The sequence below is a fragment of the Sinocyclocheilus anshuiensis genome, unplaced genomic scaffold (genome assembly GCF_001515605.1).
Source record: "Sinocyclocheilus anshuiensis isolate Anshui unplaced genomic scaffold, SAMN03320099.WGS_v1.1 scaffold758, whole genome shotgun sequence".
Lineage (NCBI taxonomy): Eukaryota > Metazoa > Chordata > Actinopteri > Cypriniformes > Cyprinidae > Sinocyclocheilus > Sinocyclocheilus anshuiensis.
In genome coordinates this window covers 210507-223532 of record NW_015548126.1, presented here as the reverse complement: position 1 = coordinate 223532, position 13026 = coordinate 210507, and the positions used below count along the sequence as shown (strand labels likewise).

Below are 13026 nucleotides of genomic sequence, written 5' to 3'. Positions count from 1 at the left end.
AAAAAATCCTGACTTCACATTTCAGCCTAATTACACTTCTTTGCTAATCACCACCAAAGAAATGGAGTTTCAGGAAATTACTTTTTTTTTGTCCCCTTCCTCCCTCCCTCTTCTCTTTTGCGCTAAGCAGGCCAGGATGTATTGAGGTAGGCAGGTAAGATTTTTTCAATCCTTTTTCTATCCTCTTTCGCCACCCGTTATTTTGTGTTCTGGAGGGTTTTAGTCATCAGTCATGTTAAAAGAACACTTTGAGTCCAGGTTAATCTGATGAACAAGAAAGTTCGGTCTTTAATTAAACTACCCAACCCCCAACCACCTTAACTTGATAGAGGAAGGAAATGCAAAATGTGGTGATTTTTCTGAGAAAACCACATATATCGATTAATCACGGCAGTTTTGAAGGCCGTCCGTGAGCGTGGGTCAGCCCTTTCACCGGCGAAGAGGCAGCTCATTGTTTCAGCCGATGCCATCCTCCCCAGAGAGATGAAGGAGCGGTTTGTTTAATTGTATACTGTTACGTGATGCGGATAGAAGTTGCCACCACATAGGTGTCGCAAGAAAGGAAGCAAAACAGGCAGAATGAAGCTAAAGGGAAATTGTAATAGAACAGAAATTAAATCTCTCATACATCAAACAAACCGGTGGTCTTCAAAAACAACACTCAGCCATGGCCAGTCTCTATTTCGAGGCAAAAGGAAAAAAACATCAAATTAGAAAGCTTCAATAGAACTGCTAGTGCCACATTAACCTCCAAGCGGTAAAAAAAGCACACACATTGAACAACCCTAACAAGGTATTCATTGAACCCATCTCTCTTTATTTTCCAACACACATACTCCCATGCATGCACAGACTTCAATATGCCACTAACAACTGAGGTTACAGCTATTTTCCCTTTCTTCTCTGCATTTAGACCAATAAAGTGCATGGCCCTCTTTGCTCTAATGAGATGCATACATTTACACCATCACTTCCTCATTAAAACATAATAATAATAAAGACAGTATGAGGAAAAAAAAAACATATTAATTATGAAATGCACTTCCTCCTATCACAGAAAGCCACAGGGGCCTCCACTGGGCTCAATTAGGAAGTGTAGGCCACAAATCCCCAGACTAAATTAATTGACACCCCAGGGCATTGAGTCTAGCATCCCAATAGCTCAGTATAAGTGCTAGATTTCTTTGTTTTCATTTCATTCGCTTTTTGAAAGTGAGTGCAGGGCACAGAGATCAACAAAGGCGAATAAGGGCGGCACGTTTAAATGTGATCTTTTCATTGACTTTATGGATTTTTAATCATCTTTCCATATTTACAGTGTTGCTTTTTCTGAGTGTTGTTTACCCCGACTTCACAGCCAAAGGAATGAAACGAGAGTGCATATACAAGCGTTGTTTATTTATTTATTTATTAATTTGTCTTTATTGTCTTTATTTATTTTTCCTCACAGTGAATAAGGCCCATCAGAGGCGGACTGATTGTAGATGTTTCCATCTTTGTGGGGGCGTTGGTGCATACAGCTACCCACACATTTATGCAAAGAGCACAACGCTAATGATTTAAAAGCATACTAGATCTTAGATCATACTGTACACTAAGCAACAGAGAGCAAGCAAGAGAGAGATAAAGTGAGATTGGTGCATGCTGTAGGAGAGAGAGAATTAGAGAGAGGCACCACGGAAAGTAGATAAAGTAGAGTGAGAGAAGGGAGAGCAGCAGCAATAACCGTCTCCAGAAAATACCAAGAGACCTGCAGGAATGAAATGACAAGACTGGCTCAATCAACATCTTGTCAAGACAGTTGGCTGATGTGTAGAGACAATCTCATCCTCCCCCCTCTTCCTTCCCTCTCTAGTTTTTTATTTTTCTACCCTGCCTCTTTGTGTTCCTAGCGGAGAGCTTTCCGTCTGCGAGTAGAGGAGTTCTTAGACTCTGAAGTGGGAGAGTGAGAATGGGAACGCTGGAATAATGACACTTGGAAAAGTTCTGACGCTCACCAGAGACGCGGCACAGCAGAGAGGAGTGCGTGACAGACACAGCCTCTGCTGCAAGCAGAGGACCTAAGTGTCACACACACATACATAGATGCATACAGCTATTTTCCCTTTCTTCTCTGCATTTAGACCAATAAAGTGCATGGCCCTCTTTGCTCTAATGAGATGCATAAATTTCAATTTTCCTCATTAAAAAAAAAACAAATAATAAATACAATAATAAATACAATATATACGGTATAATAAAAACCGTATTAATTATGAAACACACTTCCTCCTATCACAGAGAGCCACAGGGGCCTCCACTGGGCTCAATTAGGAAGTGTAGGCCACAAATCCCCAGACTAAATTAATTGACACCCCAGGGCATTGAGTCTAGCATCCCAATAGCTCAGTATAAGTGCTAGATTTCTTTGTTTTCATTTCATTCGCTTTTTGAAAGTGAGTGCAGGGCACAGAGATCAACAAAGGCGAATAAGGGCGGCACGTTTAAATGTGATCTTTTCATTGACTTTATGGATTTTTAATCATCTTGCCATATTTACAGTGTTGCTTTTTCTTTGTTGTTTACCTGTTGTTGGCTTGACTTCACAGCCAAAGGATTGAAACGAGAGTGCATATAAAAGCGTTGTTTATTTATTCATTTGTCTTTATTTATTTTTCCTCTCAGTGAATGAGGCCCATCAGAGTCGGACCGATTGTAGATGTTTCCATCATTGTGAAGGTGTAGGTGCATACAGTAACCCAGATATTTATGGAAAGAGCGCACAACGCTAATGATTTAAAAGCATACTAGATCTTAGATCATACTGTACACTAAGCAACAGAGAGCAAGCAAGAGAGAGATAAAGTGAGATTGGTGCATGCTGTAGGAGAGAGAGAATTAGAGAGAGGCGCCACGGAAAGTAGATAAAGTAGAGTGAGAGAAGGGAGAGCAGCAGCAATAACCGTCTCCAGAAAATACCAAGAGACCTGCAGGAATGAAATGACAAGACTGGCTCAATCAACATCTTGTCAAGACAGTTGGCTGATGTGTAGAGACAATCTCATCCTCCCCCCTCTTCCTTCCCTCTCTAGTTTTTTATTTTTCTACCCTGCCTCTTTGTGTTCCTAGCGGAGAGCTTTCCGTCTTCGAGTAGAGGAGTTCTTAGACTCTGAAGTGGGAGAGTGAGAATGGGAACGCTGGAATAATGACACTTGGAAAAGTTCTGATGCTCACCAGAGACACAGCACAGCAGTGAGGAGTGCGTGACAGACACAGACTCTGCTGCAAGTAGAGGATCTAAGCGCCACACACACACATGCATATTTCTCCATTTATCATCCTTCTTATCTGACCTTTGTAGGGTTGACACGATCTGATGATGTGGTCATTGTTACCCGCTGTTGTCAGGCCAAGATTAAAACTTTTTTTCCTTTGCAAATCTTGGTGGTTAAGGGTATTCTGGGTGGTTGGCAGGTTGTTCTGGATGGTTTCTAGGTGATTACTTATTTAGACTCTGGTCTCTAGATGGCTTAGGTCCCTCCTTGCCAGTTTTGTCATTTGCCAAGTAAAACTTTTAAGTCAGATTACTTAGAAAAGCAAAAGCACAACACTCAACAACCAGCCACATGATTTGAGGGTTAAACATCGCTTTGAATAAAATCTTCTGCGAAATGAGCAAATGCAAATATAAATCATTCATGTCCATAGTCAGCAAATCCCTAACCCTAACTATGAGAAATTGCCTTAGCAAACACCACTAACAAGAGAATAAGACAGAGTGAGAAATAACTGCAGGGTGAGATGCTTGATTATAGATTCCTTCATTCCCTCTCAAAAGCAAGGGCTTGTTTGAGCCCTCTATCTGTCAGAAGCATGTTCTTGCCTTCTCCACCCCTGCTGGAAGCTCTGTCCTATTCTCTGCTTTTTCTTGCCACTGCAGACCCCCCATCATCCCCGTTTCACTCTCTCTGTCGACAGGCTGACTTGAACCCCTGCAATTTTCATGCCGATAAATAGAGAAAGGACAGGGACAAGGAGGGTGTGAGCGAGGGACAGGGTGTCTGGAATGCGGAGAGAGGAGCAGAAACAGGCATGGAGAAGGCAAATCAACCATTTGTCACACCTTATGTAACTGTGAAAAGGGCCCTGCTCAGCATTGATGCCGGGGATCAGGCCTGGCTGACAGGAGAAAAGAGAGAGGGATGGAGGGAAAAGAAAAAGTGGGGGTTTACTAAAGGGATTGGAGGGGCTAGAAGAAGAGAGAGAAGGACAGAGGAAGAAGGTGTGATGGATGGATGAGCTGTATGGTCGTTTTGAAAAGGGTCTCGCACCATGCCAGGATGCTTACAATAGACTGCCGACTGAATAAGAGGCTAGGAGGATTAAACCCCTGCAAACAGCTCTTAAAAAGCTGTTAGGCTGCAATTTAGACACAAAACAACACTGAAAGTGAGAAAGAAAGGGGGGAAGGTGCGACTGGAATGCGAGGCAGGAGATAAGGTGCAGAAGATGAGACCGGGCGAACGGGAAAAGCAAGAACGAGGGAGAGAAGACAGGAATGAAAGGTGGCAGGTTCTGAAACTGCAGAAGCAAATACCAGTGGCCCTTGGCTCAGTTTGTTTGGACATTAGGTAGAGGAGACGGCTATGTTTACAAGGGAGACTTTTCAAATGCAGACTGTTACAAGGTCTTTGGTATAACACATCTTCACATGTGCTTAAACTATTTCACACACACACGCACAGAAACACACGCTCACCCTCCACAATGAGAATGAAACAATAGAGTCTACCCACACCGAACAAAAGGATAATTCCATGGCGCAGAATGGAGCTCAGCTCTTTCCAGCTCTGGTTTAGTGGCCTATCTGAAGCAGGCACAATGGATCGCTTTTAGACAGCCCTGTTTATTTCCAGCAAGTTACATTTTCCCACTAGTTTTCTCTTTTCCCACTGCACTCATCCACCCCTTTACCCTTCTTTCGCTCCTATTCCTATCTCTCCTCTAGACGAGTCTTGAGCACAATGCTCAAGGTGCTGTTTGAACTTAATAGAAGAGCAGGCTACGAAAAGGGTGATTTTGGCTTTTCTATTATTTACAGGACAGGAAATGGTGGAATGAATTTGATTGAGATATAACTTTATCTGCGTTCAAATGCAGGTCGCTTGCATTTGTTGAAACGATCCAACAATGAAATGATGCACATAAGTTTTTGGCAAGCAAAGCAGTGTCTGTCTATCTGTCTACATAGATTTTAGCATGATCATGAATCCATGTGAGCTGTATTACCCTCCTGCTATATCTTCACTGTTTATAATCAGAGTTGTCAGAACAAACAGTGAAGAGGTTGAGGGAGGGCTAAATATGGCTTGACATGGGATAAATATTCTGATTTATCTGCAACTGTGCCAGGGGCGAAACCAAGTGCCACACACACAAACATACACTTTCAGTAATACCATCAAGACTCCCCGCTGTCTCTAGCGAGGGTAGACCAGAGAGGGATCATTGCTAACATCTGTTCTTCCGTTCGTCCCAGTGAGGCAGAGTGCATGGCACTCTCCTCAGACGCATCCTGGGCTCTAAAAACAGCCTGGAGAAAGTAGGGGAGAGAGAGAAAAAAGCAAAGCTCTTTAATATGTCATGCTCGAGTCAGGCCCAGCTGCAGCTGCACTTAACGTGTGACAAAAAAAGACAAAGTCACTGTGTCAAAGTAGCAACTAAATGTGAGCCGCAATCCCCACAGCACGCCTGCCCTATTTACGCCACCACATGAACACACACTCCTCTCTGCTTCCATCCAGTGCCGTGGAATGATATTCCATTTTGAAAAAATGCGGATTAAAGTGTATCAGGCCAAGTGTGTTGTGACCTTGTTACTAGGGGAAGGGGGAACGCATAAACACACAGGCACATGCAGATGCCACACACTGTTGGAGCAAATCACAACGTAGGATTTAGAGACGGCTTTCTCTGTCTTATCCCACGCACCACTTTATTTGTTATGGTACCTTGTAATGACATTGCATGAGCCAGACAGCCATGTTAATACCAAGCCTTTTGTCTGACCTGCTCATTATGTAAGTACAATATTTATTATCCTGTTTTATATTTTATGTTCATTTTCCTTTACTGCTTATGAACTTTTGTTCATGTTAAATCAGTTTTTGCTCTTTCCTTGAGGGCATTCTAAGCAGGAGAGGCTTAGAAAACCTCAAAAGAGTCTACCTTAAAGAAAAAAAAAGTAAATTCTCTCCCACCATTGCTGCTCTTTATCTCAACACCTCCTCCTTTTTATTCGTCTTCTTTTCCTTCTTTCATCCCTCTCTTCTCTGTCAGGAATGAACTCATGTAATTAAGCCGCTAACATGCCGTTAAAGAATTGGCTAATTCAGCAAGGAGGAATTATTCCAATTTGAAATGACTCATTAACCAGATGTGATATTTTTGTTGAGCTTCTCTTGGAGCAAGATTTGGAGAGCACTGAATCACTCCCGTGGTGTGAACTCGTTTCGCTGTATATGTAGGTTTGTGTGTGTGAATGTCTGCATGCGTTGCAAGGGTAATAAAGATGCTTTTGGTTTTGCTCATATGGCCTGGTGCGTGCATTGATACGGGTGCGTAACTTGTAAATGGGCCCGAATGCAAGCTGTGAACGTCTTGTGTGTGTGAGAGAGAGTGATTAAAGACATGCACAGAGGCACAACTCAGTGAGGGGTCTAAAGAGGAACTATTGAATGTACAAAAGCCCTTAAACATCGGCTCATCCTGATGAATTATCACAGCTCGTAAACATTTAGATGCTGGGGCAAGATTCTTTAATTGCAATCGATGTTCATCCAGTACCGGACGCAAAAAGGAGAATCCCAGAAGCACAACACAATTACAGTATCTGTAAAAAGACTCAATATCTCATAAAAGTGGAGCTCCAGGGATGGCAGGACTGTACAAAAAGAACGATTCTATATAAACATACAGTTAAAGGCTTGGCTTAGAAATACCGCCGCTAATAATATTGTCAAAAAGAGTTTTGTTTTTGACAGAAGAGTCATATTTAGCTCTTTTGATCTTATCTTTTTTTAAAAGAAAAAACATCATGTGTCATAGAGGGCTTCCATAAGTCTGTTTCCAAAAAATAAAGAGGTAATTGCTACTTAGTTTCTGATTTTTTTTTTCACAATAACATACAATAGCATGAAAATAATACTAAACTAAGAAAAGGTTTAATACTAAAAGTAACATTTGAATCATATAGGGAAGAAACTAGGTAGGTCTTTGGAAGAGAGACAACTAGTTCTGAGCATTGGTGTCCTTCTCTCAGTAAAAGTTCCCAAGGGAATGGGACACTTGTGGGATGCAGGGTGATCTGAGGGTGTCTCAGGGTGTCAAAATTAGTGTTTTTCTCTTATTTTCATTTACATTTTAAAATGGCTATTTGTCAGTTATGTTTTAACATACCAATTTGCCTGCCCAGTAGAAAGTTGGTACTTCCATTTTATTGCAGTGTCTCCCTCCTACTCTATTTCTTCTCCTGTCTGGCTGTGTCCATCCTCAAGAGAAGAAAAGAGGACTGTCAGCACAAGTGGGAGAAAAGAGCAAGTTTGAAAAGACCTGAAATCTGCACCGGCCTTTGCCTCGGAGGGAAAGAAAGCTTATGTTTCTGAGAGAGAACACTGGTGTGGGGTTGTGTAGGAGGTTAGGGGGTGGATGGTCTTTGCTGCACCCCTTGATGGAGTGAGACAATACATATGATAGCATGAAAATAATACAAAGAAACAAAGAAAAATGTTTAATACTAAAGTAACATTTGAATAATGAAGTAGGGAAAAAACTAAACTAGGTAACTCTTTGGAAGAGAGACAACTATTTCTGAGCATTGGTATCCTTCTCATGCAGGGTGATCTGAGGGTTATAGTAAATAGTAGGTGTCAAAATTAGGCTTGATTTGTGTTTTTTTTCTATTTTCATTTACATTTTAAAATGGCTATTTGTCAGTTATGTTTTAACATACCAATTTGCCTGCCCAGTAGAAAGTTGGTACTTCCATTTTATTGCAGTGTCTCCCTCCTACTCTATTTCTTCTCCTGTCTGGCTGTGTCCATCCTCAAGAGAAGAAAAGAGGACTGTCAGCACAAGTGGGAGAAAAGAGCAAGTTTGAAAAGACCTGAAATCTGCACCGGCCTTTGCCTCGGAGGGAAAGAAAGCTTATGTTTCTGAGAGAGAACACTGGTGTGGGGTTGTGTAGGAGGTTAGGGGGTGGATGGTCTTTGCTGCACCCCTTGATGGAGTGGATAATTGAGTCTCGACCAAACTCTGTCAGCCAAGCTCGGAAGCCTCTTTTCAGCTCAAAGAAATGCAGTGAGAATGATGAAGTGAGAGAGAGAAAGTGAGAACAACAGAGAGTGAGAGAGGATGGAGGAGAAAGAAAATCCTGGCCTCCCTCGGGGGGAAAAGCCGCTATTGAAAAGCTATTAAGCTTGCATTTAGCAGGATTGATTGGAAATGAAGAGGCCTATTAAAACCAAGGGACAAGAGGACAATAGTGTGTTTCTGGCCACCGTATGTTGCCCTCCTTTCACCGTCTTGCTGGCCCCCCTGGGGTGGGGCCCCCTACCCTGTCTGTTTAAACACCCCTGGCCCAAAGAGAGAAGTTTCAGAGGGGTTTAGCACCAGCTGAATAGATCCCTCTTTATCCACCACCGGCACCCTATTCTCCTATTTAACCACACAGAAATAAAAGGGCAAAAGAAAGTGGAGGAAAGGCAGAAAAAAATGGGGGGACGGTCCATTTCTTTTTGAAGAAGCAGTAACAGCCCTCCCCTCTTTTTCCCCCCTCACCTTCTCTGAAATCTCATGTGAATGGATTAGTTACTTCTGGCTGGTTGCCATCTTTCTACTTTCAAGAGGGCTCATGATGCACCAGATCCAATCATGAAGCTCTTGCAATGGAGAAAGACAGAAATGTGTGTAAGAAGGCTGTGTATGTACATAAAAGTGACTGGGATAGTGAGCGAGAGAAGGCTGTTTGTTGTTTAGTCTGGGTGCATTTATTTTTTTCAGTAGGATGGAGAGCCTCTATGCAAATTAGACAAAAAAGACAGAGCAAAAAGTGTTTAAAAAGGAGAAAGAAAGATGGCAGCAAAGCCTAAATAGAGGGAAGGCAGTGAGGCGGCAGGTGCCTTTCTCAGCCCGCTATGGATCAGAGCATGTGAGCGAAGCGGAGCGGTGTGTAATTCATTCCACGATTTAGGCCTACTAAAACTAGGGAATGAACGAATTAACGAAAGAATGAATTCGTGCCAGCTAAGTCTAAACAAGAGAACGAATACTTAATTCGTGGCCATAATTTAGACTAAAGGAAAAAATTAATTCTTAATTCGTGGCCATAATGTAGTCCTAGCATAAAAGAGAACTAGCCTATTCTAAATTCGTGGCCATGATTTTGTCTGCATGTCATGATCGGGGCTCTGTACAACCAAATATAACCTTAGCCTACCTGTTTATTCATTTATTATGGTATGTAACTAGCTCACCTTTTGCTGCACCATGTTTGCGTAGCACATCTTCGTGCTCTCTGTAATCAATATGAATCTGTACTAACTTTAACAGTCTCCCCGCACTCCCTCTCAGTTTCTTCTCCCTGCTCATTCTTAACTTTGATTTTTACTTTACATTTATGTATAAGGCTTGCAACTTCGTTGAAACAATATCTGAACTCCATAACTGCTCTACTATTCTCGATCTCTACAGATTCTAGATCTCGAACAAGCAAATCACCAAACGGCATTCTGGGTTGAGCGAGTGGCGCTGAGCGTATTGAGCGAGCGGAGCGGAATCGTCAGAAAGGCGCTCTGCGCTCTTAAGGAAATATTACCACTCCGCTCACGCTCCGCTCCACTCACATGCTCTGCTATGGATGGCTCTCATGGGACGCTGAAAGCTCCTTTGATTGTTTAACATACAATTTTACTGAAAAACACCACTTCCCCCACCCTAGGAAGTGGTAACAGATTCTCTGGCTCAACAGGACATCGTTTCCATGTCATTCTACGCAGGTTGCCATATGGGCATAGGAAAGAGTTAAATAAGTCATGACCAGCTGACGCCAAGACCCATTGCCAATTGCAGAAAACCAAACTGTTGTAAAATGTGTTACGGACTGCGCTTTTTTTTTTCCAACCGGAAGATGATGCAACATAAGCCTTTTCTGCATCAATCAGTTAGCGAAATGCCACTCGCTGGTCTTGGTAAAAAAAAAATAAAAAAATAGCACAGTGCGTGACCAGTCGTGAAACTTCACTTAAAAGAGTGTGTTGGGTAGGCAAAGTGGATTTAGATCAGTGTAAAAGGGTAATATGTTCCTAGAGACCAGTGCATGGGTACTGCAAGGAAAATTGTGTTTCATTGTGTATCTGGAAGAGTATTACCTGCTGCAGAGAGATGGTGAATGTGAGCTGGAATGGCTCTTGCTGATTCAGCGCTAATATACTATCGCACTAATGTGTTCTGTGCTTTCCCATCTCTCTCCCTGTACAAAATCACTGACCTGAAAGCTGGACTGGTTAGAGCAAAATGACAGATAGACTTCAGCATTAGGAGGGAGAGTCTTGCTGCAGTTTACCATGGTGATCCAACTAGCTACTGGTCCATTTCACAGAGCCAGAATGATACAAAGAAAAGTGGCACATCTACATTTAAAGAAAAACTGAAACAGAATAAATGCTATGGCATGCCTTTTTAACCAATTTGTTGAAAGCAGTACATGGTAGATTGAAGCCTGTCTTTGCATTTGAACAATGTTATGAAGTCATAAGCCCTTAAGGATGCTTCAGTTTTACAATGTTTGATGTAAATTTCATCATCATTGGGGTCCACACAGACTGTGCACATACAGACCTATGTATGTATGTATGTGCACAGTCTGTGATCAACTACATGGATCCACTGTGCTCATTATACATATTTGCATCACAATATCAAACAACAACCAAGGTATTCATGTTTTTGTGTGTGTGTGTTTTCCTCCTGCAGTGTCTCAAGCAGCCTACTTTTCCCAGCAGCCCCAGGACCAAGTAGTGGTTGCTGGCCAATCAGTAACCTTGCCCTGTGTGATTGTGGGATACCGGGGCATGGTGCAGTGGACCAAAGATGGCTTGGCGCTAGGCGGTGAACGAGACCTACCCGGTAAGAATTCTATAAGGCCCAAACAAACAAGGAAAAATTGAGTGAAGTTAGTGAGTCATTCCATTCAACAGTGCTTTTCACAACGGAGTCAGTTTTGAAAATTGAGTTGAAAGGGGAAAAAATGAAGTCAACGTAATTAATTTTCAACTGGCTTCTAAATGGTGCACTGGTTTGTAATTAGCTAGAAACCCACTTTCCTATATGTCAACCAAATTTAGAGCAAGTAGCAAGGCAGAAATGATGCCGTTCCCCCAGGAGGTACACAATGCTTATTGAAGTCCATTTACCAAGGCTTAGTCTTCTCTTATCTTCATCTTTTTCTTTCCAATTAACAACTGGGAGATAAAACCAATCATAGATTGGCAGGTAAAGGGCAGCATCCCTTCTCTGCAGCGGATGTGTGTTTGAGTAATGTCACTGCCACACTTCCTCAACTGTAGAAACTGTAAGGCAAAAAACACCACGGCTAATGCAAACTAGCATTTAATTTGTCTAATCATCTCAGCCGTCTGCTAGGGCTGAGGTGGAGAATCAATCACCGCTCATGTCATGCATTGACATTTAAATGATTTCCCCAGCAGCTTTGAAGGCAACAACCTGGACAGTGAAGTTAGTATATGTTTGCTGGCTGCATAAGCGAGGCATCTCACATGTTGCCGCTGACCAAGTTTTTAATGTGCATAGAATAGTGTCTAAAAACTAGCCCTATCTGTGATGGCAATATGTGTGTGTATATCTCTAACAGTGATTTTTGTGTGGATCAGGTTGGGTACGTTACTCTCTGATGGGAGACCCGCTATCAGGAGAGCACAGCTTGGTGATCGATTCAGCTGAGCTTGGCGATGATGCGGTCTACGAGTGTCAAGCCACGCAGGCTGGGTTGCGATCACACAGAGCCAAACTGACAGTGCTGGGTAAGAACTCTGCGTGTGTGTGTGTGTGATATGAGTGAGTGAGTGTGATTGAGAGTGAGAAGAAACCACTGCGATATAACTCTCCTGCAGCTTATTAAAAGTGAGGGGAATAGAGCATTCCTCATAGTCCCCAATTGCATTAACAGTATTTAAAACACTGCCTCAAATGCGTAAAACTGCAAATTTCTCTGCTCCACATAAAACACTTCAGAGATCCCACCCCCATGCAATCATAAGTCAAGCCTTCATTATTTATTCACAATTTTAAATCACGCCACATCAGAACTCATTTTCTTCAAACAGAGCGAAACTGAGTCGACAGAAACACTGAGGAAATGATCCAACCCCCACCTCACTGTTTCTTTCCCTCTCTCACTCTATAGCCTACTGACACTTAACACGGTGAAGGGCCAAGGAAATGTGATTGCAGCAGTCACAAATGACTTGCGTGAATGGTAAAAAGTCAAAGTCTGCACAGTTAGCACAATCTACAGTGACTCACGGAATTCATCAACGCAGGGCTGCTTTTACATTAACGCAATGTGATTGATCTACATATTCTCCGGCATTTAGCGACAGTGGGTGGGGGGTGGTGGGGACCGAGGAGGGGGGAATGATCACTGGGATTTTAGCTCAGTGCTACATTGCTGACACCTGGTGGCCCAACTTGGACATAGCCGTGTTTTATAGTACCTGGAAAACATAGATTTCCCCTGCAGTGCAAGCATATCAAGGGCTAAAAATATGAGACGTTAAAGATTTAGCTCTATGAGAGCAAGAAAGGCCAAGTTTGTTACTGCACAATAAAAATAATTTTGCCTCTAATTGAACAAAGTTGGCACAGCCACACAGACTCACCAAAGAAAAGTAGGGCTACAACAATAGCCTTTGTGCACACTGCCGATGTTTGGCGCACTGTTCGAATTCCCAGACTAGAGCGTAGCGAATA

The 13026-nt window shown here is 42.5% G+C and overlaps 1 protein-coding gene across 1 annotated transcript in view; it reads left to right on the top strand.

Moving 5' to 3' along the window:
- The window catches only part of kirrel3l (kirre like nephrin family adhesion molecule 3, like), a 46714-nt gene that overhangs the window by 19214 nt on the left and 14474 nt on the right, over positions 1–13026 (top strand). The window contains exons 2-3 of the mRNA XM_016507724.1: positions 11011–11163; positions 11928–12077. Of these exons, the coding sequence (XP_016363210.1) occupies positions 11011–11163; positions 11928–12077 (303 nt within the window). The remainder of the gene's footprint in view (positions 1–11010; positions 11164–11927; positions 12078–13026) is intronic.